Raw genomic sequence first — 27,953 nt, 5'->3', positions numbered from 1 at the left:
GAAATTTGGGCTTTCTCTCTTGGAGAAGTCCCTGAACTTCAGTCGTCTGACACAGCTGCTCTACACTTCTTTAAGTATCTGTTGGACAGAGCACATTCTCAGAATAATTTACCTTTCTTCATAGGCTGGAGGATTTGGAAAATGCGCAACAAGTTAGTCTTTGAAAATAAGAGAGACCACATCATTCACACAGTCCATGCTACCATTACTGATTATCAAGTTTGGAAGGATGCAACTGAGCGAAACAACGCCACGTATGAACGTAGTCTACACACAATGCAATATCCTATCGCTGACACCCTTCAACAACAAACGCACAACTACTGCATTGTAGACGCTTCATGGAAGTCACCAACCGAAAAGGCTGGGATAGGATGGTCCTTGTTTAGCAAAGAAGGCATCTCTTGGCTCCAAGGAAGTTCTGCAATAGCTCCTACCAACTCGCCGTTCATAGCAGAGGCAATGGCTATGCTGCTAGCTGTTCAACAACTCCATACTTTGGCTTACAAGGACGTGGTAATTCTAGGTGATTGCTTGGAATTAATCAAGAGTTTGCAAGCTATTTCAGGTGAGCAACTCCACAAGCAACTTCAGATCAATGAAGCCTACTCTATTCTCCAAGATATAGCTTGCATAGCTGATAAAGATAAGTTTATATTCCACTATGTACCTAGAAACCAAGTTCATGCTGTTGATCAATTAGCCAAAAGAGCCAGGATCACAAATCAAAATTATGTAATATCCTGGATGAACTGATAAGCCATTGTAATTCATGCTTAGGCTTTAATGAAATGAAACTGTTGACAAAAAAAAAAAAAAAAAGTGAGCATGCTGACATGTCATATCACTATTGGTTGATGCTCTGGTCTTTTCTTGATCTGCGTTGACACCTCCTAACAGGAAAAATAAAATCAAGTCATTTATATGTAAAAGAGTTTAGATATCGTTACATTGTAAATGTAAATGCAATGTATATTGTCAAAAGTCGGCAATTTTCTTGGCGTTGATAATATATTTTGAATTTTGACACAGACTGATTTGACATTAAAAAAGGCAGCATTCCATGATTGTATATCCCACATGACATGTCAGATAAAAATAAATTAATAAATGTGTTGAGTAATTCTCATAAATTAATCGCTATATTGATCGGAAAATGGTTTAACTGCTGTTGCCGGTTTAGTTGACTAAAACCTGATTTCGCCAGTTTGGTTAAGCAGAACTCGAACCGATAAAATAAATAGCAGAGAGATTAATTAATTAATGTGATCGTTTCCGTTCTCTATCAAAAAACTGTAAAAGAAGGAAGATGACACACCGTCGTTAATGCTCATCATCGTCGTGCAACTTACAAAAGACTCTTCCTTTTCACTCTCTCCTTCGCTTATCCTCTTTAATACTTCTCGATTGTGAATCATTTCTCTTCTAATTGTTGGCTTTCTCCGGCGAAAAGTTCCTAACTTTCTTTCTTTTTTTGGCTAAACCCTTCACTGTACTGTCTCTCCACACGGAAACTTCGGAAAAAGGTTGCGTCTTTTAGGGTTAGGGTTCTTCCATTTCTGTATTTAGGAACTGGGGAGAGATTTTGCTTGAAGGGTTGTTAGGATTTGGATTTTTTTTCTTACCATTTTGGGAAACTCTTCCTTGGAGTTGAAGAAATTGTAGACGACGATGGAAGGGGTTAAGGAAGAGAACTATTTGAACCTTTGTGGTGTGAAGAAAGACAATATCGCTAAACAGTTGGACAAGGTTCATTCTCATTCCTCTGATATACTTCTCTTCAGCGTTCTGTGGAGAGATTTGTCAGATTATCTCAATTCCGCTGAAGAGAGAGTGGAGAAGAGGTTCAGGGAGTTGAAGTTGAAGGAGAAGGAGTTGCAAGATCAAAGCTTTGCGCTTGAAGAAAGGGGTAAAGCGGTAGAGGCTGCGGAAGCTGTGGCTGTTGAGTTGGAGGTGAAATATGATGGGTTTAGGGTGGAGATTGAAGTGCAGAGGAAGGAACTTGAGTTTGTTAGGAATCAGGTGGAGGTTTCTCGAGAGGAGTTCAGTGCAGAGGAAGCGAGAGTATCTCAGGTTAAGAAACTGGTGGAGGAGTGTACGGTAGAGAAAATGACAAAGGAGAGTGAGGTTAGTGAGATGTTGGAAGCGCTGAGGAAGACTCATGGTGAGCTTGGTTCGAAAGGTGAGGAGTTGGCACAGATGGAGACTGATCTTGAGAGGTATCGTGCTGATGTCAGTGCAGAGATGGAGCGTTTGGGAAGAACTCAAACTCTCAGGAGAGAATTGGATGAGAAAGTAGAGAGAGAGACTGAAGATCTCACCCTGGTTCAGAAAAAAATGGTGGAATGTGAGAAGCTGCTTCAGACACGGTCGGAAGATCTAATAAAGACTCAATGTGAGCTTGATTTGAAGCGGGGACAGTTGGGACAGGTGGAAGCTGATCTTGAGAGGCATCGTGTTGAGGTCAGCGCTGAGAAGAAGCATTTAGAAACGACTCAAACTCGCAGTAGAGAATTAGAGGAGGAGATAAAGAGGAAGCGGAAGGATCTTAGAGCGGTTCTTGATAAAATTACGGAATGTGGGAAGCAGCTTCAATCGGTGGAAGAGAAACTAGACTCCCAGCAGAAGATGCTTGATACACGGTCCTCGGAGCTTGCCTCTAAAGAGAAAGAGTTGGAATTACTGAGTCTTGATATTGACTTGAGGGAACAGAGCGTCATATGCCTTAATAATGACATGGAGGAGACTTGCCAAAAGACGGAATCTAAAGCCAAGGAGTTGGAGGACATTCAAAAGTGTATTGAGGAAAGGAGTGCGTATTTGGAATCAATCAGCTCATTGATTGAGGAACACAATGAAGAACTATCTTCTAAAGAGAAACAACAAGATGTATTAACAGAGACGTTGGAAAAAGCTAAAGTACATCTTGGAGATCTAGAAAGATGCATTACTGAGCATGAGTCAACGAAAATGGAACGTATCACTGTGAATGATGCATATAGAGAGCTCCTCCAACACCTGGATATCAAAGAGAAGGAGTTAAAGTCTTTAGAATCAGTACTCACTCAGAGAAATAAACAAGTTGAGGAAGGAGAGAAGAAAATACAGCATCTGAATGATTCCATTGAGGAACTTACCAGACAACTCAAGCTGAAACAAGAAGAGGTTTGTGGAATCAACAAAGCGGTCAGAGAATGCTCATGTGAGTTGGAAGCTAAGAGGAAACATCGTGATCAGGTTCAAAGCTCAATTACTGACCTTACTACTCAGCTCAAATCAAAAGAACGCGATCTTCATTCTGTCAAGAAGAAGATTAAAGGCAGCTTGAAAGGCTTGCAATCTAAAGAGGAGGAGAAAGTCAGATTGAAAGCATCGTTGGTGGAACGTGAGAAAGGACTTGAACTAAAGGAGAAGGAGCTCGATGCTCGTGAGGAAAGGGCCGATAAAAAGGATCAGCAACTGAAATCCACAGAGCAGAAGTTGGCTAAATCTTTGAAGGAAATTGAGCAGAGAGCAAAGCAACTGTCCAGCTTTTGTCAACAAGGCAACTCGGATCAGCATGTTGACTTGGTACGAGATGCCAATGTAAGAGACGAGAAAACTTTGCAGTTGCTATTACGCGGGCATCTGAAGAAGTGTCCTCAGCTTCACCTCGAGGTTTTGCATTCTCTAAAGGTATCTGCTGACCCGTCAAGGCTTGTGCTAGAAACTATACGAGGGTTTTACTCCGCTCAGCAAAGGATGGCAGAAACAAATCTTGATCCAAACCTTGTTAGGAGTAGCATCTGCTTGCTCGAATGCTTAATGGATATGTCACCAAAACCCAAAAATGAAGTACAAGGAGAAGCTTTTACATTTACCATGGAATGTAAGAACACAACTCTGATTAAGGTAGAAAATCCAGTGGAAGTTATGGGCTTTCTTCACTTTCTTGCTGCATTCAGTGTGGCATACACATTTGATGCCGACCAAGTTAAGAATCTTTTAGATGACGCCTTTCTTTGCAAATATGCTCCTAGTCTATGCGAAGCTCTTGGAATAACAGCTTCAGCACCTGGTATGTCTTTCACTCTTACGTTACAGTTAAGCTCTATAAATTATACATTTAAATTCTATTATAGTCTTGTAATGCTTACTGAAGTTTTTTCTATAACAGGCAACAATGTGATTTCATTGGAAGAGAAGCCTGAACAGGCCCCTGAAGCACCAATCAGCAATAGCAGTGATTCTCGCTCCTTGAATGTCCAAGAAAACATAGCATCATCTCCTGTGGCTAGTGAAGATGCTCTTAGAGACATTGTAGGCACACCTTCCTTTTCACCTAATGAAGTATCTACTGAACTTCCAATGTTCAAAGATCCAGGCAGGTTTGTTCTAACTTCTGTTGAGGAGGCACTCACGGGTGCTCGTGAGAGAGGGGAATTGAGTTTAGCAGACCCTATGGTTAAGACATTGGTTCCACTTTTGGAGGAGCTGACACGTGTGGTACGCTCTACCGACCTTGAGCTACAGGTAGATGCAACCAAGGTGGCACATCAATGGAGCTCGATGATGGGAGCTAGTGGTCTTAAGTCTCAGCTCGAGGCATGGGCCTTTCTGCAATTCATTGTGGCGTTTGGATTGGCAAAACAAACTAGTCAAAATGAAACTTTACATTTTGCCAAGCATGTTGCTCACTTCAAACATGCTCCAAAACTCTTTCGATCTCTTGGTCTCACCTCTGCCATCCCAAGTAAGTTGTTCTTCTTCAACACATTATTGTTCACTTCCTCCTGTGCACAGAAGAGACTAACAAAGTATTTTTTTTTCTCGTTTATCTCTGCGCAGATTTTGTTAATGAGCTCCTAATCAAAGCCCAATATATTCCGGCAGTGCGGTTTATGCTTTTCTTCAACGTGAAGAGCAGCTTTTCTCCCCTGGTTATCTTGAAGCAAGAGGTCATGAATCTTAAACGCTCTGTCAACGACAAGAGAAGACTTGAATCACAGGTTAAAGCTTTTGCTCATGTTCCTCCCTTGGTAAACTGTTTAATTTCATCGTCATTGATGTTTAAAACCATGTTGGCTGCTTATAGGCTGAAGCTAATCGAGATGCTGCTGCTAAAATGAGAGAGATAATTGAAATCACTGAAGACTTCAAGCTGAAAATTGATCTACCTATGGATCTTATCCTCAAATTCATGGTTCCACGTGAAATTCCGAATCAGAACCAACATGTTGTTGCCTCCTCATCATCTGCCCCTGTTCAATCAACGCAGATGCTTCCACGGTTTCATATGCAGGCTGCGCACACAGTCATTCACAACTCATACATTACCACTCATACCTCGTTCCCTTTCCTTCCAACAAGCTCCGGTGCAGCGCCAAATCCAGAGGTCGTAGACGTGGAAACACACCAAGCTGGCGGTTCAACTGCCTTCCACGCTGGTAGTAAACGTCTGAGGGTGGATCCTGGAGGAGGCCCTAGACCGGTGATAAGACCTTGCTTCAATCCATCACAAGGTTATGGCAGATTCTAGTGTGTTCCATCTCAGGACCAAAGCCATAAAGCTTTATCTAGAAAAATAGTAGGAAGTAACAAAGAAGTAGGTTGTCTTTTTGGTATGGAATCTAATAATACGTGTAGGTTATGTGTAACAGCTCTACCATCTTATCTCTTAATCTCTCTGGTCACTGTGTAAAAAAAAAATGCAGAGGAGAAAAACTCTTTTATTTCAGAATACGCTCAACAGTATTTGAATTTCTCTAATCAAAATCATTTTCTTATGCTATTTTAACAATCGTTGTTTTTTTTCAAGTTCTTGTTGATAAACCAATGTTTTCAGACTCTGCCATAGAATCTTGGGTTAACCAGTAAACCGTAAGACCCGGTTCAGATTTAAATGCCATTAATACATAATTTGAATACTTGTTGAACTAGAGTCAAGTCAAGATTCATTTACAGTCAAGTCAATACAGTGAACTAAAAAAAAAGTAGGTGGATTCATTGTTTGGAAAAATATCTAAATAAAAAGTTGGTAACTTGCTAGTTATGGAAAATTTAGATACGGACACAGAATATGAAAGAGAGACCTATCTACCTATAAAAGAGAACAATGGTGACACAAAAAAGTAATATAAAAAACTTTTGTTTTCTCTCGAATCGGTGGGGGCTCTTATAGTTTTTAACGAAGCTTTTTCATTTGTCCTTTATCCATCACTCAAATTCATTCAGACAACGATCCTGAGAAAACAAAACAGTAGCCGTGTGAAGAAGAACCATCATCAAGTTCGTTCCTTTTTTTTTTTCATTTTTCTTTGGTTGGTGAGAAACTCTAGGGTTGTGTTGTGTTGTGCGTTTATGGGTAGCTTGATAGAGAAGGCAATGAGTGAATTACGTCTCGTTGATTTAAGCAAGCGGAACTTCAAGCAAACTCTAGATTCTCTCCAAGAGAACGCTCACTCGCTTATCCTCCTTTCGATTCAGTGGAAAGAAATCGAGGCGTTGTGCGATTCCTCCAAAGCCCTTCTCGAGGAGCGAGCCAAGGAGCTTGAGGCGATGGATGCGTCTTTAAAGGTCCGAGCTTTGGAGCTGGAAGCGAAAGCTAGCGATTTGGAGAAGAAGGAGGAAGCTTTGGGTTTGGAAGAGGTGGAGAAAAGGAAGGAAGATGACAAGGTTAAGGAACTTGAGGAGAAAGCAAAAGAGCTTGAGTTGAAGGTTAGAGAGTTACAGCAGAAACAGAGAGGAGGTGTTACAACGGTGAGAAGTGAGTTTGAGCCGTTAGTTTCATTGCTGGCTAAAAACATAGGGACAAATGTGTCAATAATGCCCACAAACTCTTCGGCGTTTCGCTTGAGTGGGGATGATTTGGTTAAGAGAAACCAAGGCTTGGCAAGAACGATCCCGTGTTTGGACCCAGCGAAGCTTGTTTTGGATGCTGTAGAAGGGTGTTTTAAGGAAGATTTTGGTGGAGGAGGTGGTGATAGACGTGGTAGTGTTGTTGATAGTTGCATCCTTCTGTTAGAGAAACTGATGGAGATGAAAGTGTGTGTGACACGAGAAGTGAAACAGGAAGCGACTCAGCTTGGGATTGACTGGATAAACAAGGCGATAATAACCGGTCCGAAGAATGACTCGCTGGTTTTAGGTTGCTTGGTGTTTCTGGCTGCTTACGGTTTGGACTTTGTGACTACTCCTGAGGTGCTCTTGCACCTTTCAGAGAGCTTCCTTCTGTATGAGCACGCCCCGAGACTGTTTCGGCGTCTGGGGTTAGAAGATCATGTTTCTGGTAATGCCCTTTTCTTGTTTTTTTATTTCCTGATTAGGAGTAGTTGTTGCCCAAAATGTGAAACCTAACATAAATTGCTGCGCAGATGTGGTTGAAACTCTAAAGATGAAAGATGAGTACGTGGCAACGCTGAGATTCATCTGTGAGTTCCGGTTATCCAAGCTTTGTCCAGGATGGCGACCAAGAACAGTTTTGCATGAGTTCTTGCAATCCTTAACTAGAGTTGACCGAGTAACTGATGGAACTGGAAACTTTTTGGAGGCGGAGGTAAGCTTACCCCTCTCTATCATTCTGTCTCTGGTTCTATTCAGTTTATCTTGTTATGTGTGTACATGTGTGATGCAAGTTGATTAAGTTTGTTGCCTTGACTTATTATATAGAAAGCGAAGAGGGAGAAGAGAAAAGCTGATGCAGCCATGGCCATTGACTGTATCAGAGAGAAGAAAGCTGAGTCCTTATTTAATGCTAATGCTCTTAAAGAACTGAGTTTACTGGCGAAGAAAGATTCAGCCCCGAGAGCAACGGAACCAGTTCGCGAAAGTTGTGGAAATGGACAGAACAAGGCCAATGCTGTTGAGAAATCTAATGCTGTTTCTGTCATTCCTGATGAACAGAAGAATGAAACTAAACGTCAAAGATTAACCGAACCAATAACTCCTTGTCAGAATTCAACAGGTATGTTTTGATTCTGTATCAGGCTCATAGATTAGAAGCTAGACTATGCCGCTAGTTTTCATTGACTTGCATCATTTTTTTCATGCAACACTTTGTTTTAAGTTTCTGTTCCTGTGGTGTTTGTTGTGCCTTTATGAAAGATAAGTTGACATTTTCTTATGCCTTCCAGTGAACCAGCTCAAGGTTGTGCCCCCTTCTTCTGGGGAGAAGGCTGTGGAATTGGTAGTAAATCATCCTCAGCCAGATGCTGAAGCAACTAATCCATTAAGCACCGAAACTGAGCTAAACATTCTCTCTTGTTCAACTAACGCGGACACATTAAGGAAGCTATTAGAAAAGCAACCTCCGGTGGAGAGTGATATCTCTAACGCTATCAAATGCTTCCCAGATCCAGCAAAGCTTGTTCTAGACACATCCATGGCTCTTTGTCCTAAAACACCCGAAGGCGGCTACGACTTCAAACTGCTGGTTACTTCAGATAGATGCCTCTTATTGTTGGATCAGCTGAAGAAGCTCCCGCTTCAAATTGAACATCCTGTGAAAGACGAGGCAAAGAAACTTGCGGTTCACTGGAAAGATGAGATTTCAAAGAGTAAGACGGATGAACTTGAAGCCGTTTGTTTCCTAAAGTTTGTAGGTATCTTCGGGATTGTGTCAGAGTTCAAAGCTAATGACCTTCTAGCTCTACTAGACAGTTCTTACTGGCAAACTGTATCTCCTGATCTTTGCCAGTTTCTCGGGTTGGACAGCGCCATTCCAGGTGATTCCTATTTCTTTACTCTCCCACTATTTTGAATCTCTAAGCATTACAAAACCATAGAAAAATGCCTGAACCTTATTAACTTTGATCATCTGGCTTTACTTGGGGGCAGGTTTCATTCAAAACCTCATCAAAACTGGGTATCGTCTCAAGGCAGTCGACTACATATACTCATTAGGTATGGTCCATAGATTCCAGCCTGTCTCCGCAATCATAAACGATTCCATGAGGATTACAAAGGAATCTGCGGAGAAGTCATATAGAGACGCCAACAACGAACCTGCACCACAGGTGAATTCCACTTTCTTCCTTTTTAACTTCTTAACTCAAGAGAGAATATCTTGTAATAACACAAAGCAGGCTGTACAGGTTGCAGCCGTAGAGAGGCAGATCAAAACACTAAGAGCCGCTATCAAATGCATATCGTGTCACAAACTCGAATCAGAGTTCCAACTCGGAGACCTCGAGGCACAAATCAAGTCACTGCTGAAACGTAGAAGAAACTTATTGAATGGACCTGGATCCGGATCAAACCCTAACTCGACAGTCAAACAATCCCAACCAAATTCAGCAGGGGTTGGTTCTGTCACCGGCAACATACCTTCGGAGCCAGCTGCTTCCTCCTCGGTGACCAAACCGGGCTCCACGAGCAACGAGAAGAGAGGACAAAAACGCGGCTTTTCTGAAAACAAACAGAGCTCAGGACGCGTTACTTCAACCCCAAGAAATAACTTTCACGGGAATGAAGGACAGTCTTATCCTGTTGATCATCATCAGAGCAAGAGGTTTCACCGGAACTTCTAACCCCCGTCTCCAATCATAACCAGTTGTCACAACCAGAGGGACCTCTCCAGTTTTATCTACATTACTGATCCTTTTTACCTGAACAATTTCTTGTGGATTATACCTTATTTTGGGTTTTTTTTTGTGTGTGTAAAAGAACAAATATTTTAGTTTTTTTTTTTTGAACTTGGTATAAAATATTTAGTATTTTTGTTTAATCATTCACTACACCACCAATCAAAATTCCTAATCTTTTCAAAAATTATAAGTTCTAAAATGTGGTTGACAAACAAAATAAAGTTTAAATTTTTTGCCAAAATAATTAATAACAAAAAACAACGCATTTGTTTTACATTAAAATAAACAAAGACCAATCGAGTTGTCGTCTTCACTCGGAAATTTAGGGATTTTGTCTTCGCTGAGCAATCTGGGTTTCGGCTTCAAGCTTTTCAACTCAAGGTATGTCTTAAAACTCGGGGGTTGTTGTGTTGCTGCATTGTTCTACTTTTTACGCCGATGCAAAAGGATCTTACTTGCTTTCAGTTTCCGACACTCCGAGAAAGCAATCGTTGTTGCTCTGCTTAGGTTGTATTGATATATCTTTTCATCTGTTGTTCAGTGTGTTATTTGTGATTCTGCATCAAAAAAATCAAAACTTTAGTTCAAAGCTCTCACCTTTTAGCTTTGCAACTTAACTAGACATGACTCCTTATGCTTTCTTCTTGTTACTTCGTTTGCAGGGTCTATACTACTCTTCAACTTTCAGACATTTCAATGGACTCTGTGTTTGCAGAATGAGATATTGATTACATTGAGTTTTCTCTCATCTCTGAGATTTAGCTGAGAATGGAGTGTAACAAGGAAGAGGCCACTAGGGCGAAGAAAATGGCAGAGGATTCGATGCGCAAAGGTGATTACCCCAAGGCTCATAACCTTGTAACGAAGGCTCAGAATCTCTTCTCGGGTCTTGACGGTTTACCACAAATGTTAGCAGTCTGTGATGTTCATTGCTCCGCCGAGAAGAAACTCAACGGTCTTGAGAACTGGTATGGTATTCTTCAAGCTATGCATTTTTGTGATGATGCTACGATCAAGAAGCAGTACAGGAAGCTCGCCTTGCTTCTCCATCCTGACAAAAACCAGTTCCCCGGTGCAGAGGCTGCTTTCAAGTTGATTGGGGAAGCTAGCAGATTGCTTTCCGACAAGGAGAAACGGACTCAGTATGATATTAGGCACAGAATCTATTCCCGGGTTGTTAGCAGACAGGTGGATGCAAACTCAGGTCTACAATGTGGAAGTGCAAATAGAAACGTGGGGTCTACTGGTACTCAACAAGGAAGTGTAGCAACTGAGGTGGATAAGAAAGTACCTTCCAACAAGAATGGTGGAGGAGGTGAGAACCAAAATGCTGAAGTGAGAAAACCCAAATTAGAGGAAGAACCGATGAAGAATTGTGGTGCTGAGGGAAAGATGAACAATTCAGCTGAGTTGAAGCCGCAACCTGCGGTTGCAGAACCAGAACAAAGTGCATCAAAACCTGTACATGATGAGTCAGTTTCAAGGTCTAGTCAAGCACCCTCAGTGAGCAAGGACAAAAGGAAGAGGGGAAAGATAGTTGAGGAACCGTTGGAGAGTACCAATGTTACCTTCTCTGATGTTTTGGAGGATAAATCAAATCCAAAAGATAATATTAGGAGGAAATCTCCACGGAGAAGTCAGCAAGCTTCTTGCCGAGAGAAGGGAAGAAGTGGTGATGCTATAAGCCCTGCCACAAAAAGGTCAAGATCATGTGACAAAACTAGCAAGGCACATGAAGCACGTGGAGAAGGGATGGATTCACCTGATCAAGACTTCAATGATTTTGAGCTGACAATAGGCTGTTTTGCTGTGAACCAGGTGTGGTCTCTGTATGATCCAACTGACGGTATGCCTCGGTATTATGCTCGGATTACAAAAGTGATTGATTCTGATTCTGAGTTCAAGCTGGGTATTACATGGCTTGACTCCTTACAAGATTATAATGACAACTCCATCCCCATTGCTTGTGGAATCTTCCAAGAGAGTGAGTCACAGGAAGTAGACGACTATTTTATATTTTCTTGTGAGATGCTTCACATGCGTCGTGACAACAACATCGCCATTTACCCAAGAGCAGGGGAAGTCTGGGCAGTTTTCAGAGGCTGGGATGTGAGTTGGAGTGGTGGTAGCTCGGAGAGTCGCAAAGGAACTTATGAATATGACTTTGTTGAAGTTTTGTGTGAGTTTGAAGATGAGAACGGCCTTGGAGTGGCTTACCTAGGGAAAGTGGAAGGGTTTGTTTCTCTATTTCGCCGAGATGCAAAGTGTGGGGTTCTCCAGTTTCAGATTCCAGCAAACGAGATGCTTAGATTCTCTCATAAGGTCCCATCGTTCAAAATGACTGGAAGGGAGAGTGAAGGTGTTCCTCCCGGGTGCTTTGAGTTAGACATTGCTGCTTTGCCAAAAGATATGTTCGAGGTTGCTAATCAGGAAATGGAATCAGTGAAGAAGGTTAAGAAGAGTGTCAAAGCGGTGGATGGCTTGAAACTGAGAAAATCTCCTCGTCTTGTGAGTGAAACAAACAAACAAGCAGCGTCAAGGGTAGGCCAAGAAAAGGCTGAGAAGAAGAGTGCTAAGAGGGGTGCATCCTGTGGACAGCCAAATGGATCTCGTTTATCTGATGAGACCAAAGAAACCTGCAAAAGTCACTGCGGCTGATTCTTCAAGGATCAGAAAAACACATGGGGGTATAAACAAACCAACGGGAAACTCAAAGAAACGTAGGTGAAATGGTGAGTCATTGTCTCAGTCTAGAGGTAGGTTGAATGGTAGTACAGATTCCTTCTAGAGCGATTGGGTTTGAAAATAGTGAATGACATAAGTCTCTTTCTTTTGTTAATGCCATGAGTCTCTTTTTTTGTTTTGCTAATTCTCACATCTCTGTGTAGTTGGGGGCAATAAACTTGTGGAATGTGATGTGGAGTTAGAATTTAACAATTAGTGTTTAGGAAGATCAAACTTTGCTGAAGCAAATATTATCAGAAGGTTATGCATTTGTGCCTATTCATAGTTTCTGTAAGTTTTGTACCGGAAAAAATAAACAGAACAGAAGTAATTGAAACCAGGAAGAGGGGACTAAACTCTAATGTTGAACCAATAACCAATATTAAACCGGATAATCAATGGCCTACATTAAATCGAATTAAACCGGATAATAAAGCTAATCAATCATAAACCGGAAATAAAGCTAATTTATGGCTAACAGACAAACATAAACCGAATTAAACCGGATAATCCATGGTCTACATTAGGAGACAGTCTCTGGAAGTTGCTGATACGGCGAGGTTCTTGCCGGTAAACATGAAGAGTGACTTCCTCACTTCCACAACTCACCTCCACCCGATACTTCTTCCCAAAATACCCTCAAGAAAGTCAAGAACAACGATAAAGTGCTCATCTTCCCCCGGAGTCCGACCCGACCCGTGGTCACTCAGCGACGGCAACCCGGAGAGACCAAAGCCGAGATACGAGAGGCCGAAACACCCGTTATCCGACGACGACGCGAGGAGAATCATAAAGAAGAAAGCACAGTACCTCAGCGCGTTGAGAAGGAACCAAGGCTCTCACGCCATGACTCCCAAGTGGATCAAGCGCACCCCTGAGCAGATGGTTCAGTATCTGGAGGATGATAGAAACGGTCAGATGTACGGGAAGCACGTGGTGGCTGCGATCAAGAAAGTGAGAGGCTTGTCTCAGAGGAGAGAAGAAGGTAGTGGAGCTGATATGAGGGTGGTGATGGGTAGCTTCGTCGCCAAGCTGACTTTTAGAGATATGTGTGTTGTTCTGAAAGAGCAGAGAGGGTGGAAACAAGTCAGAGACTTCTTCGCTTGGATGAAACTTCAGGTTCTCTTCTTAAAGTCCCAACCTTTGCTTTTGTTCTGTCATAGAATTGGTCTCCTTCAGACAAGCAAAGTTAACTTTTTTGTCTGAACTTTCAGTCTTTAGATTCAGATTAATGAATGTCTGGTTATCTTCTGTTCATCCTGTTAAAGTTCCAACCTTTGGGTTGTTCTGTTATAGAATTGTTCTGCTTCAGACAAGCAAAGTTAACTGAGTAGTTTTGTCTTAACTTTAGTCTTGAGATTTAGATTAATGAATGTCTGAAGAAGACCAATTCTGTTCCTCATGTTAAAGTTCCAACCTTTGCTCTGTTCTGTTATAGAATTGTTCTGCTTCAGACAAGCAAAGTTAAATGAGCTGTTTTGTCTTAACTCTAGTCTTGAGATTTAGATTAATGAATGTCACCAATTCTGTTCCTCTTGTTAAAGTCCCAACCTTTGCTTTGTTCTGTTGAAGAATTGGTCTGCTGCAGACAAGCAAAGTTAACTGAGTTTGTTTTGTCTCTACTTTTGGTCTTCAGATTTAGATTAATAAATGTCTGAAGCAGACCAATTCTGGTTGGAACTTTAACAACAGGAACATAATTTATCTGCTTCAGACAAGCAAAGTTAACAGAGTTGTTTTGTCTTAACTTCAGTCTTGATTTTGTGGTGATAGATTTTTGTGTCAACAGTTAAGCTACCGTCCAAGTGTAGTTGTCTACACGATTGTTCTTCGTCTCTACGGACAAGTCGGGAAGATAAAGCTAGCCGAGGAAACGTTTCTTGAAATGCTCGAAGTGGGATGTGAACCAGACGCAGTAGCTTGCGGTACAATGCTGTGTACATACGCCAGATGGGGACGCCACAACGCTATGTTAACGTTCTACAAAGCTGTTCGAGAAAGGCGAATCTTGCTCTCTACTTCCGTCTACAATTTCATGCTCTCTTCTCTTCAGAAGAAGTCGCTTCATGATAAAGTAATAGACCTATGGCTAGAGATGGTCGAGGAAGGTGTGCCGCCGACCGAGTTCACCTATACGTTAGTTGTGAGCTCATACGCCAAACAAGGCTTCAACGAGGATGCGTTGCAGGCTTTTGGTGAGATGAAGAGCTTAGGTTTTGTCCCTGAGGAAGTAACTTACAGTTCAGTTATTAGCTTGTGTGTGAAGGCTGGTGATTGGGATGAGGCCGTTAGATTGTACGAGGATATGAGATCTAAAGGAATCACTCCGAGTAACTATACATGTGCTTCTATGTTGAGTTTATATTACAAAACTGAGGATTATCCGAAAGCGCTTGCTCTCTTTGCAGACATGGAGAGGTTTAAAATACCAGCTGATGAGGTCATCCGCGGGCTGATCATCAGAATCTACGGGAAGCTTGGACTCTTCCATGATGCAGAGACGATATTTGAAGAGACTAAACGCCTGAACATACTCTCTGATGAGAAAACGTATCTAGCAATGTCTCAGGTTCATTTGAATTCGGGAAACGTTGCCAAAGCGTTAGATGTGATTGAGATGATGAAGACGAGAGACATTCCCATTTCTAGATTTGCATATATCGTCATGTTACAGTGTTACGCTAAGATACAGAATGTAGACTCTGCTGAGGATGCGTTTCGAGGTTTATCGAAGACTGGACTACTTCCTGATGCCAGTTCTTGTAACGACATGCTCAGTTTGTATACTAGACTCAGTTTAGGAGAGAAGGCTAAGAGTTTTATCAAGCAGATTGTAGCTGATCAAGTGCAGTTTGATATAGAGCTTTACAAGACGGTTATGAGAGTGTATTGCAAGGAGGGAATGGTAGCTGAAGCTCAAGAGCTGGTTGAGAAAATGGGTAGAGAGGCTGTGGTTAAGGATAACAGATTTGTACAAACACTTGCAGAAGCTATGCATAGTGAAAGAGTTAAGGATAAACACGAAGCAGTTATAAACGTGAGTCGACTTGATGTCACAGCTCTTGGAATGGTCCTCAACTTGCGACTGAAAGAAGAAAACGTGAATGAGACTAAAGCAATCTTGAATCTAATGTTCAAGACTGATCTTGGTTCAGCAGCTGTGAATCGAGTTATAAGTAGCTTTGTGAGAGAAGGTATAAATAAAACATTAATCAGTGTTTGTTAAGATATATTTGTTGAAGATTTAACTTCAATTTTTTTTTTATGCAGGTGATGTATCTAAAGCAGAAGTACTTGCGGATTTGATTATCAGACTAGGACTAAGTATAGAGGAGGAGACAACTGCGGCTTTGATCGCTGTTTATGGGAGGCAACATAAGCTTAAAGAGGCGAAACGGCTTTACCTTGCAGCAGGAGAGTCTAAAATTCAGGGGAAGTCAGTTGTGAACTCAATGATTGATGCTTATGTTAGATGTGGCTGGCTTGAAGCTGCGTATGGACTCTTCATGGAATCAGCAGAAAAGGGCTGTGACCCTAGTGCTGTTACCATCAGCATACTTGTGAATGCCTTAACAAACCGAGGTATGTCAAATACAAAATTGCAACTCTTTCCTTCCCAAAGAACTTAAAGAACTTCACTTATAACAATTGTTTTGTATTCCTTCAACCAAAGTGTTAAAATGTTTTGTAATAAAATTTTATCATCCTAATTATAGGGAAACACAGAGAAGCAGAAGATGTATCACAGACCTGCCTTGAGAAAAACATGGAGCTTGACACCGTGGGATATAATACACTTATCAAGGCAATGCTAGAAGCAGGTAGAATAGATTTTTTTATTAATGCCAATTGAAGTATTATTGTTGACGCAGGGAACCAACACTGAAATGTATGTTGTTACAGGTAAACTTAAATGTGCATCTGAAATTTATGAGAGGATGTGCAACTCAGGTGTTTCTTGTTCGATTCAGACCTACAACACAATGATCAGGTAAAAAAGGACTAGATTTTTTGCCTTTCCTTATGTTCAAGATTCGTGCAAGTTGGTTGTCCTGTAATATTCCTGCATCTTGGTGTGTTTGATGCAGTGTGTACGGACGGGGTCTGCAGGTTGACAAAGCAGTTGAGGTTTTTAACAGTGCTCGCCGGTCTGCATTGTATTTAGACGAGAAAATATACTCAAATATTATTATGCACTATGGGAAGGCTGGTATGTATTTAATGTGATTACATTGAATGGTCTTGATTCTGGTTAGTAGCAGTAACAAATGAAACTTTCTCTTGCTGTTACAGGGAAGATGAGTGAGGCATTGGCGTTGTTCAGTGAAATGCAGAAGAAAGGGATTAAACCTGGAACGGTAGGTTCTATCCACTGGCTTAACATTGTTAGATATTTATTAAATCTAGTGATCTAACAATGGATACTTGTCAATGCTTATTTGCAGACTAGTTACAACATGCTGGTGAAAATATGTGCAGCCAGAGGACTCCATCATGAGGTTGATAAACTTTTGCAAGCAATGGAGAGAAATGGCCACTTTACCGACAACTCATCCACATACCTCTCATTGATTCAAGCCTACGCCGAGAGTTCACAGTACAAAGAAGCAGAGAAAATGATAGCTCTCATGCAAGAGAAAAGCATTTCACTATCTCAAAGCCATTTCAGTCCATTACTCTATGCTTTTGTCAAAGCTGGAATGATTGATGAGGCGGAAAGGATCTACTGCAAGATGTCGGAAGCTGGTATAAGTCCAGACAGCGCTTGCAGGCGCGCGATCCTAAAGGGATACATGAACTGTGGTGAAGTAGAGAAGGGGATATTGTTGTATGAGAAAATGATGAGAAACTCTGTGGAAGATGACAGACTTGTTATTAGAGTTGTCCAAGATCTGTATAAAGCTATAGGTAAAGAACAACAGTTTCTGTAAACCATTTCTCTTGAATTAGATGTATCAAGTTTGTGTGGTATGATTTTCTCATTTTCCCTTTTTTTGTTTTGTGAATTTGAGTTGGTTCTTTATCAATATGACAGCAAAAACTCGAAGGAAGATATGGGTGCTGCTTTATTTCTTAGCAACATGTGCTGTTCTTGTTCCTACGCCATTGATCGAGTTCAGATATTACACCATTCTGTTTTATATCTTTATGCTTCATTCCTGTGTCGGAAGCAGCGGTTACACAACTTGGCTTCTCACTAGAACGATTTTTGTGTGTATCAATGTGTTTACAATGGCTATGTTCTTGTTTAGACCATTCAAGTGGAGCCATGTTCTTGTTTAGACCATTCAAGTGGAGCCATGAGGATGGTGTCCAAAGGTTTAGTTGGTAGGGACAAAGGTTTATGTTCTTTTGCTGTAATTAGTTACTAGTAGGTCCCTCGGAAACTGGCGAGTTTATAACATTTTCTGTCGATATAAAAACATCAGTTTTGAGGTTTCTGTTACAGCGGTCTGGGTTAGATTCGGGTTCAAACTACTTGAAATGCCGTTGCTGAAATGTTGTGTTTCTTTCTTATTTTGAATTTAGGCTTTGCACAAAAAATAAAACTTACATTATGTTAAATGAGCTTGTGATAATAGAAATATTTGAAGCACAATATGTACTTCAATATTTAATTTTATATTTATTTTGATATAATATCTACAATAAGAATTTAAGCTTTAAATAAGTATCTTATATATCTAATTTTATATAAATAAATATATACTAGGCGTTTTCCTGTAATGTGCATTAATAAATTTTCTCAATTTAAATTATATTTAAAATATTATTTTAATGTTGTAATTTTTATTATTTTTTATCAATATTTTAATATAAATTTAATTTAATTAAACATAAAAATTAATATAAAAATAATTTTGTTATTTTAAATTATGTTTGATAATATATGTGTATATAAATAAAAGTATAATCTGAGGTTTAAACCAATGTTGGAACACACAATTCATCACATCATTAAATATAAACCAAAGTTTACTATATAGTTTTTATTTGCAAAATGACGACGTGATAGTAGCACTAGTGGCTAGGGTTGTGCCTCCTCCTTTTGTCCTTCAGATCAGCTGGAGTGCGTGTTCGATGGAACACAGTTTCTCCCCTTTTAAGAATCTTCTTCCATGGAATGTTTCTCTTTGGTTCTGTTGCAAATATCTCTACTCCTACCTAAGTCAATAACACAACACATATGTATCAACAAAATACTTATGAGACATAACCAAAACATATTAGGGTTCAATTTAGTATATACCTTGAGCATCTCTTCTTCTCCGGGAGTCCAAAGTACTCTCCTCTGACTCTGGTTAAAAAAAGAAACTGACAGATCCAACCACTCCGACTCATGGTGTTTTGAGAGCATTTGCAAATGGTTAAAACATCAAATTACTTTTGACACTGGAAAGTTGGAGGAAGCAAAGAAGAAATCTAATAAATTTCGTTTGAAGAAAAATGAAATACCATCAAGGAAGTTCCATGCTCTTAACTTAGTTCTTCTATTTGGCTCTGCAGACCAGTGCACTGCTCTTGCACAAAAAAAACATGGAAAGGAATATCACGACGTTAGCAAACAATGCAGACAGATTTACCATCAAGCGTAGGGTGTGAAGAGAACATGATTTTGGACCTTCTCATTCTCAATGTCACAACTTTTTTTGTTTAGGACAAGATTTGAGGTTTTGATAGATGATGCTGATAAGTGAAGCATGCTGCTCAAAACTTTGGCGCATATTCAATGTGAAACCATGCAGTGAAAAATTGTAAATTAAAAGAAATGATCATCTATTTTTACTACCAGCCATAATTGAGGTGTGCTGCCTAAACACAGCTACATAATCTAATGAACAACGCATAGTACTTACATGTATTAAAGGAGAAAAGAAAGCAAAATTTTGGAGACCCTCATCCATAACTAAAGATACGATTTTTAAACTTTGAAACTCAGATGTTAAGACTTCAACTTCTGATGCAACATTCATCAGAGACAGAGAGTTAAAATACTCTTGCGTAGTAGCAAGTAAAATCAATAAGGCAATGGTGAAATCGTTGACAACAATGATAATTTGCCTTGAAATTGTCAGCTAATTGGGATGAATTTAAAGTGGAAACCAACATTAAGCACATGATTGACTTCAGACTCCTTGGAAACAAGTTGTTCGCGAGCAATCAGGGCCTCTTCTAGAGCATCATGAATCTCTTCTTGAATCTATAAATTTCATACAACAGAAAAGGTTTTCAAACACGCAACTTAGTATCAGAGCAAGACTAGAAAGCTGACTGTGGCTGAACGAAAGCAGCTTTACCTACAAATGGGAGTCCCGGAGAGAGCGGTTTATTAAACAATTATGCAGACTACAGAGAAAAGGCTTGCAAGGGATCTTCAACATGGTGCAAGTAAATCTGGCCAGACGTGGATCTTCATAGGACGGCTCGGGTGATGCAGTTAGGCGTAGGTCTTCATAAGGCAGGTAGTATTGTCGGTTGTCGAATCGTCTATGTAATATTTCCTATATCATAATTGTAAGATCGTAATAAATCAGCGTTAAAAAAAAGATGTATCAAGTTTGTGTAGAAAGTTTTGAACTGGGAATTATATTGTTACATATATAGAATGGTTCTAAAAATCAGTCTAGGCAATGCGAAGATTATTTTAGCCGAAATGATTTTCTAAAAATCTAAATTATTTGATTCAAATCATTTTTCAGTTATAAATCGGTTTAAATGAATCTAAATTAAAATAAATCTATTAAATTAAACTCAAAACTAAAATATTTTATAAATATATATATATATATATAATAAATAAATAATTTGTTAATATTTAAGTCTCCTCAAGGATTATTTGAATAATCTGTCTAATTACTATTTGCAGTGCCGGCTCCGACGGAAAGCACATCAAGCAGCAACTTCTGGCCCATCCAAAAAATTTAAAAAACCAGCTTTCTAAAAACAAATTGTTGATATATATATATATAGGTACTTTAGTTAAAAATTATATAAAATGGGCTAAGTTTTAGAAAGTTGCTTGTGGCATTTTCCATGTCAGGACCGGTACTGAAAGTACCTAGTTACTAGTAATTTATTGAACATTGACTAAAGCTATTCATATTGTAATTTAACATAATGTAATGCATTAAAGAACAATGGAACCTTCCTTTAAAGTAGAATAAAAAGTTCAAGATTAATTGACCTTATTTTTAGTGATTCACATGTTAAAACGTCTTTGATTCATAGCCATTGCTTTAGAAATATCTCATGAATCTCGTCGGTCAAGAAATGAGTGGCACATATCTTTAAGGTCTAGGCGGGAACGTTTCGGACATTCAGATAGGTTAGTTATTCGTTAGCTGCTTCATCGCAAAACGACATCGGCTTAGTAAAGTTCGTTTTTTTTATTGGGCCGTACTCTGTAGAGCTACCACCCAAAAACGTTTTTTTTCGGTCAAGCAACATGCATATGTGCTTCTTCTTTTTTATACATGATTTTAACATCATGTATCTTCCTTTTTTATTTTTTTGCAACTATGTATTTTCCTTATTTCTAAGATATATATATATATATATATATTTGAGCCTATAAAAAATTAACAAATCTAATAGAAAAGAGTGATGTATCCACGCCAAAAAATGATTATATATTTCAAGATTCATCCCCTCTTGTGGTATGGATGTCCGAATGGACAATGACTCATCTGGATTGACTCAACATACTTTATATTTTTAATAAAATATATGAGCTTTTTTATTTGTCTCTATCCATTGCTAAATGAGTTCTTCATAGATTGAATATAAATTGTTTAACTTTATACTCTGCTTGGACCGTAACTAGAGTCTCTATTATTTTTACTTGATCATTTAAACAGTGGTTTTCAAAATTTTATAGAATAGGGTAGAAACATTTAGAACGGTTTAGAAAGATATAGAGAGTGTGAAGGATCTCAGCAGGGGAAAAGACAAAGAAGATAAAAAGAGGAAAGGGACAGATGAGGTGGTCATGATATTAAAAATCTAATTGAACAAGGGGTCACTAAAGTACAAAGAAATTATAAATAAAAGCTGTTTTCCATAGATGTTGACCCCTAAACCCTAATGCTTCCAAATATCCTTTATGTTGTTTTTCTGGCAGGAAACACTTTTATTTGAAAACCACACGTATTTTCGTATATTTTTGGCAGGAAACACTTTTATTTGAAAACCATAATTTTTTTTTTTGAAAAAATCATAAGTATTTTCTTGAATTTTAGTGATAGAAATATCTCTGAAAATTCAAGGATCTATAACTATTTAAAGATGTTTATCAAATTAGGGGAAAGTACACGTTTGAAACAAACATATCAAAGTATAACATTTAATCAATTAAATTTAAAAAAAAAAACTCAGTCGATTATCATATATGTCTACCCCGAGGTAGTAAAATTTTCCGAGACATGAGGCCTTCTATATATACCAAATAACCAAAATACTATAAAAACCTCAGTAATCACAGAAATTTCTAAAAATAGAAATGTACATCAGTATCAAAAGAAGAAAATAAAAAAATACAAAACTATTAGCATTTAATCTTTTTCAAAAAAAAACTATTAGCATTTAGCAACACAAATAAAATGATGAAGAAAAACAAAAAACAGGGACAGAGTTGTCATTCCACAAGTGAAAATGTCAAGGAACGGATCCCGTTCCAACGTTACGTGCCTTCCTGGGGGCGTCTTTGATACCACTCTTAACTTTATTCTTCAATTTTTTTATTAAAAAAAAAAGTAAAAAATAGATTTAAAATTGAATTTTCTTAAGGCCCACAAAAACAGTCGTCACACTCTCCACTCCTCCCTCGACGCGTTGGACTCTCCGTGCGTAGGTTAACAGTACGTAGGCACACTAACGCTAAACTACGCAGATATTCTTATCCCACCACCTCTTTAAGCTCCGTGTTAACCAGCTAAACCCTTTGATCTCTTTTTTTTTAATTATTTCTATTTCCAGATAAAAACTTAATACTCATCGAAACTTGAAACTCGTTTTAGTCTTTGCCAGATTTCCCTTCTCGGCTAAAACTTTTGTTCTTAATCGGATTCGATTTGGGCTTTCGTGTCTCTCTGTACTGTTCTGTTTGGGTATTAAAAGGAAACACCTTTGTTACTTTCCATGGCTGGGAGCGATCAAGTTAACCTTATTGAGAGCAAGGTGAGACCTTTTCATCTATTTTGCTTCTGGGTGTGATCGATTTCACCTCTGATTTGGTGATGTTACTTTGAACTGTTCGATTGGTCTCTTGTGATTGATGATGTTCTTATCAGTTATGGGTTTGGTTTTGTTTGTGAAGTTAGAACCTTTATTGATGATGTTCTTATCAGTTATGGGTTTGGTTTTGTTTGTGAAGTTAGAACGTTTGATGTTTGATTGGATGTTCCTTTCATCAAAGCTTAAGGCTTTTTATCGTTTTGGGGTGGTGAAACGTGTCGGTTGCTTGATGGGTCTTTTCTAATTTGGGGAGCTTGCTTGGCTTTAGTTTCCTCTGATTGTCTCTTTGATTGACCCTTGTGGATTGAAAAAAACAAGACTTTTGGTAGTTCTAAACGAATATTTTAGATGCAATCAATTGATTCTCAAGCTTAAACTGTTTATCTGCCAAGTGTTGGAATCACATATCAAATACTAACTACTTGGCATCTTATTGTTTGCTTAGATAATGAGACTGTTAGACGAAGCTTTTGTTTCTCTTGTAGGCCTTGTGAATTGCTCCATCGTAATCTCTCTTATGGACCTGTTGATGGCGTTTGTTGAGATCTGTTAGAGAACTCTTCTGACTTATCATTTGTATGTGTTTTTTGTTGCAGACAGTGGTTCCTCTCAATACATGGGTTTTGATATCCAACTTCAAGCTAGCCTACAACCTCCTCCGCCGCCCTGACGGAACCTTCAACCGCCACCTCGCTGAGTTTCTAGACCGTAAAGTCCCTGCAAACGCCAACCCCGTAAACGGAGTCTTCTCGTTCGATGTCATCATGGATCGCCAAACCAATCTCCTTAGCCGAGTATACAGACCTGCTTACGCTGGCGGCGACCCGCCGAGCTTCACCGATCTTCAGAAGCCTGTTGATGGTGAAGTAGTGCCTGTCATTGTCTTCTTCCACGGCGGAAGCTTTGTGCACTCTTCTGCAAACAGTGCTATCTATGACACTCTTTGCCGCAGGCTTGTTGGTCTGTGCGGTTTCGTTGTTGTCTCTGTGAACTATCGACGTGCGCCGGAGAATCGTTACCCTTGCGCTTATGATGATGGCTGGACTGCTCTGAACTGGGTCAACTCGAGACCCTGGCTTCAAAGCAAGAAAGACTCGAAGGTTCATATCTTCTTGGCGGGTGATAGCTCTGGAGGAAACATAGCGCACAACGTCGCGGTGAGAGCGGTTGAGTCAGGGATTGGTGTGTTGGGGAACATTCTGCTTAACCCTATGTTTGGTGGGACGGAGAGAACTGAATCCGAGACGCGTTTGGATGGGAAGTACTTTGTGACGGTCAGAGACCGTGATTGGTATTGGAGAGCGTTTCTTCCCGAGGGAGAGGACAGAGAGCATCCAGCGTGTAGCCCTTTTGGTCCGAAAAGCAAGAGTTTAGAAGGTTTGAGTTTCCCCAAGAGTCTGGTCGTTGTAGCCGGTTTGGACTTGATTCAAGATTGGCAGCTGAAGTACGCGGAAGGGCTGAAGAGAGCAGGTCAAGAGGTGAAGCTTCTTTACTTGGATCAAGCCACCATTGGGTTCTACTTGTTGCCTAATAACAATCACTTCCATACCGTTATGGAGGAGATAGCTGCGTTTGTTAACGCAGAATGCCAATGAAAACGCCGTTATCTCTCACTAACAAACGGGTGAAGTCCACCGTGGAAGGTGAAGGAAGGCCCGAGATTCTCGTTTTAGAAGCTCCCTTGTATGGCGTTTAACTACTACCACGGAGGTTGTGGTGGCGTCTGAGTTTGTGAACCGTGCGAAGCTGGATTCTGAGAGCAAAGCAGGAAGAATAACAGTGAAGGCGGTAATGTGTTTGGCTTTTAGCGTTAGCGTTTTAACTAAAACTACAGCTATGTTTTTTCAGCTTGCGGTTGATAGTAACTCTGGTTATGTTACTATTATGATATTTTCAGTATATATATATATGCGTAATGAACAATATATGTTTATTATAGGTTGTTGTAACTTGAGCAGTGTGGTGTTGTGTTTGCTTAATCTGCAACTGAGATATTTTCTTAATGTAATGAATAAGAAAGCATTCACTTGAAGAAATAAATGTATATATAGTTCTAGTGATTACGTTCACTATATTCAAAACTAAATGTCCAGATTCACTCGCTTGTAGGCTTTGCTTTATTGCAAATCTAATCATTGACAAAAGATTTGATGTTTAAGTCTTTTGTGTTCTTCTTTCAATGTAAAACCAAACTGTCTTGTGGAGTAAAGCGCATCGCATTTGGACCACCACCACAAGGGGAACAAAACAAAGAAGAAATTGACTCTTCAAAGGATATGCAATATTGTTACTTTTGTGTTAAAAGGGTTTTGTTTTTCATGAGATGTATCTTTTTGCACACTGATGAGACGTACAATAATTTTGTAATTAATAAACAATTGTACATGGTGTCCACATAAACTCAAGACTTGTGGAATCGCAACCATAAAAGTAAAGACATGTTGGTTTGGCAAGATGCTTCATCTTCATTCTTCAAGCACAAAAGTCAAGACATTATGAAGAATGTGGTTATAGTTGGCTCTGATATAGATATCTCAATCTATTAATCACAATGTCTTCACATACTTGAAATTTAAATACTTATAAAATGAGTAATTATACAATATACACAACCAAAATTATTCACAGTTTGTCACTGATATTACACAGGATGATGATGGACATGACCAACTGATTTGTGTTTGTAGATGAAAGCTATAATATGATAATTAATTAATGGTACTTAAGAAAGGTGAAAATACACAAATCTTTTCAACTAAAAGTTGCAATTTATATAGCTTAATATATGAGATAAGAAACAAACAAGTTTATTACTTCTGAAGATTAGCTACATGTTCTCAGAGAATAGTAGCAGAATCGCAGATATGAAAGGGAAAAGGTTTACATCATATAGTTGATCAAACCAACTACATAGAAAGGTTTAGAAGTTAAACAGCGAAAAATAGAAAACTCGAATGCGATAATGTTGTCTGATAGTTAAAAAAAGGCAGTACCATCTTCAAGCGTTCACTTAATCGCAGCAGCATAGGCAACAGAAGCAGCCATGAGGAGAGTAGTAATAGATGACACAAGTGTCCAAAAGCTCTTCTTGTCATGTGCATCTTTCACTGAATGCTTCATCGTCTCTATTTTCTTCTTCATCTCCTCAACCATGCTTTCTTTGTTCTTGAAAGCTTTCTTGATCGCTTCTACCTCCACCGAGTACGAATCCACTCCCTTCTCTCCTCGCTTCTGCTCGCCTTTTTTGTTGTCTTGTCCACACACTAGAGAAGACACGGTCTTTAGCATTGTTAGACCACGTTTTGCATTGGTACCAGCAGATTCCAGTTCTGTTTTCAACACACCCATAGCTTTCTTGAGCTCCACAAGATCCTTTTGGAGGACACCCTTCTCCTTTCTCAACGCCTCAGAACGATTCTCCAATTCCTTCTTCTCTTTAATCAATCTCCCTCGCTCAGCCTTGATCTTCTCAAGCTCTTTACCAGAAGCTTGAATCGTTTTCTCTAGCTCTGCAACCTTTTCCTTAAGAGCCACCCGACTCTTCTTCTCCTCATCAAGAGCCTTCCCAGCGTTGTCTCTCTCGACCTCCACCAGGGCCAGAGCATCCTTAAGCTGGCTAACGTCGCAGCTAAGCTTCTCGCTAGTCTTGATTTGATCATTACAATCATTCCGCAGCTGCACCACAACGTGCTTCTGCTCATCCGCTAGTTTACTCATCTCATCAAACTCAGCTTCCTGCTTACTAATATGCTCCAAAAGATCAACCTTCTCTCGCGCAAATTGGTCGGCGAGTTTCTCCTTCTCAGAGGCTTGCGCCAGAGCCTCCTCCATCTGTTTCTTCATTGAAACGTTCTCCGCCAGCAAACCCTCAACCTCAGAAACCTTGATAGCTTTCTCTTTCTTCAGTGCAATGACGCTCTCCTCCCTAGCTTTTGCTTCCTCCTTAACCTCATCAAGATCCTTCTCCAACCCAATAACCTGATCACGTAAACCTTTCTCTTCCCTTGTCAAATTCTCCACCTTTTTCTCTAACTTCACGATCTTTTCCTTCTGATCACAATTAACCATCTCCACCTCCTTCTTCTCCATGAACAGCCCTTTCATTTCTCTCTTCAGCTCATCAATCTCCCTAACCTTCACCTCAAGTCTCTTCTCCAAGGCCTTCCTCTCCTTGCTAACCCTTTCAATCAACTCCTCTCTCTCCCCCCTCTCCTTCACCATTCTACCGTTCTCAGACTTCAAGCTAACAACTTCCTCTCCCAAAACCGTTTCTTTCATCTCAAGCCTAACAACACTCTCCTTCAACCTATTCACCTCCTCACTCTTAATCAAATCCCCCCTAGCTAACTCCTCTCTCTCTTTCTCTAACTCACCCACCTCTCTTCTCAAAACCCTAACCTCACACTCACACTCACTCTTCTCCCTAACCAACCCATCCACAATCTCCCTTAACCGACTCTCCACAATCCCAACAAACAAATCCATCTCCAGCCTCACCACGAAACTCTCGTCCCCCGAGCTAAGCAACTCCTCCCTCAGCCGAGTCCTCTCCGCGCCGGAGCGAGTCAACTCGGCCTCAAGCGATTCCTTCGCGTGGAAGAGAGTCTCGATCTGCTGCCTCTTCTCCACGGCCTGCTTGAGGAGAATCGCGTTGAGCGACTTCAGGTTCTGGAACTTCTCCTCCGACGAGTCGTGGTCCTCCATCGAGAACTGGCGGCTGAGCTCCGCCGCGGCGGGCTTCTGGTAAGAAGCCGGCGCCTGGCTCTGCGACTGCTGCTGCTCGTTGGAAGCTCCGTTGGAGTTGCGAGACGAAGCCTTCTTCTTCGCCATTTTTTTCTGGAAGAAAACGAAAGTGGCGGCGGCTGGAGGTTTTTAGGGTTTATGGAGCAGCTTTTAATGGCGAAGAGAGTGAGAGAGAAAGAGACGAAGCTTGGGGGTAAATCTCGCAAGATTCAAATGTTGGGGCCCAATTCAAATGTTTTTGAAGTTTTGTTATGTGATTATTAGATATCTTGTTACGTATATATATAGTGGAAGCGTGGAACTAACCATTTGATACGTTTCGTAACAGTTGTTTAAATATAGACTATATCAATAATTCAGAAATTTGGAAAAATTAATAATTTTAATATTATTATTTAAACAGTTGGTACGTAAATTTGGATACGTTTTCACTAAATATAAACATATGAAATAACTACTGTAGAGTAGAGGACATATGCTTCGAATGGTAACTCGTTTCCCGTTCCGTCCCGCAGTTAACAGTAACAAAAATCTCTATATATACCATATATCTATACATTTTTATAACTGTTAGAACCGCACCGCAGTTAAACCGCTCGTCCCGCACCGCTCAAACCGCAGTCACCATTCGGAACCACAATTAATCAAAATTTGGACAGATATCACTAATTGATTAATTTTGTATATAAA

General features: G+C 39.9%; 6 protein-coding genes and 1 long non-coding RNA gene across 8 annotated transcripts; 5 read left to right on the top strand and 2 right to left on the bottom strand.

Moving 5' to 3' along the window:
• The first annotated feature begins 1,279 nt into the window (after positions 1-1,279).
• LOC103874553 (myosin heavy chain, cardiac muscle isoform) lies at positions 1,280-5,770 on the top strand. The gene is made up of 4 exons (XM_009152974.3): positions 1,280-4,057; positions 4,157-4,732; positions 4,828-4,988; positions 5,075-5,770. Exons 1-4 carry the CDS (start codon positions 1,672-1,674, stop codon positions 5,516-5,518), a joined length of 3,567 nt encoding a protein of 1,188 aa, XP_009151222.1. The 5' UTR covers positions 1,280-1,671; the 3' UTR covers positions 5,519-5,770.
• A 236-nt stretch (positions 5,771-6,006) lies between these two features.
• On the top strand, positions 6,007-9,697 carry LOC103874550 (FRIGIDA-like protein 5). Of its 2 annotated transcripts, none has more exons than XM_018652555.2 (6): positions 6,007-7,267; positions 7,353-7,534; positions 7,648-7,942; positions 8,112-8,702; positions 8,815-8,993; positions 9,072-9,697. In XM_018652555.2, exons 1-6 carry the CDS (start codon positions 6,340-6,342, stop codon positions 9,504-9,506), a joined length of 2,610 nt encoding a protein of 869 aa, XP_018508071.1. In that variant the 5' UTR covers positions 6,007-6,339; the 3' UTR covers positions 9,507-9,697. The 2 variants fall into 2 exon arrangements, with proteins under 2 accessions (XP_018508071.1, XP_018508070.1); XM_018652554.2 differs by having other exon boundaries at positions 9,063-9,697.
• A 35-nt stretch (positions 9,698-9,732) lies between these two features.
• On the top strand, positions 9,733-12,556 carry LOC103874549. The gene is made up of 2 exons (XM_009152973.3): positions 9,733-9,944; positions 10,226-12,556. Exon 2 carries the CDS (start codon positions 10,332-10,334, stop codon positions 12,219-12,221), a length of 1,890 nt encoding a protein of 629 aa, XP_009151221.1. The 5' UTR covers positions 9,733-9,944; positions 10,226-10,331; the 3' UTR covers positions 12,222-12,556.
• On the top strand, positions 12,550-21,832 carry LOC103874548 (pentatricopeptide repeat-containing protein At5g27270). Its single transcript, XM_009152970.3, has 9 exons — positions 12,550-13,406; positions 14,077-15,481; positions 15,558-15,869; positions 16,004-16,108; positions 16,191-16,278; positions 16,376-16,497; positions 16,581-16,645; positions 16,733-17,195; positions 17,323-21,832. Exons 1-9 carry the CDS (start codon positions 12,801-12,803, stop codon positions 17,568-17,570), a joined length of 3,414 nt encoding a protein of 1,137 aa, XP_009151218.2. The 5' UTR covers positions 12,550-12,800; the 3' UTR covers positions 17,571-21,832.
• Positions 21,833-22,152: 320 nt separating this feature from the next.
• On the top strand, positions 22,153-24,556 carry LOC103874547 (gibberellin receptor GID1C). Its single transcript, XM_009152969.3, has 2 exons — positions 22,153-22,463; positions 23,117-24,556. The coding sequence occupies exons 1-2, from the start codon at positions 22,425-22,427 to the stop codon at positions 24,113-24,115; spliced, it is 1,038 nt and encodes a 345-aa protein (XP_009151217.1). The 5' UTR covers positions 22,153-22,424; the 3' UTR covers positions 24,116-24,556.
• Positions 22,245-23,118, bottom strand: LOC117126205. The gene is made up of 2 exons (XR_004448710.1): positions 22,667-23,118; positions 22,245-22,609 (listed from the first exon to the last, which is right to left on the bottom strand). It is a non-coding gene; the product is annotated as an uncharacterized LOC117126205 (long non-coding RNA).
• Positions 24,557-25,280: 724 nt separating the features above from the next.
• On the bottom strand, positions 25,281-27,618 carry LOC103874546 (myosin-10). The gene has a single exon (XM_009152968.3). It carries the CDS (start codon positions 27,348-27,350, stop codon positions 25,527-25,529), a length of 1,824 nt encoding a protein of 607 aa, XP_009151216.1. The 5' UTR covers positions 27,351-27,618; the 3' UTR covers positions 25,281-25,526.
• Positions 27,619-27,953: the final 335 nt, after the last annotated feature.

Source organism: Brassica rapa, chromosome A06 (assembly GCF_000309985.2).
Source record: "Brassica rapa cultivar Chiifu-401-42 chromosome A06, CAAS_Brap_v3.01, whole genome shotgun sequence".
NCBI classification, from domain to species: domain Eukaryota; kingdom Viridiplantae; phylum Streptophyta; class Magnoliopsida; order Brassicales; family Brassicaceae; genus Brassica; species Brassica rapa.
This window is presented reverse-complemented; position numbering and strand designations above follow the sequence as displayed.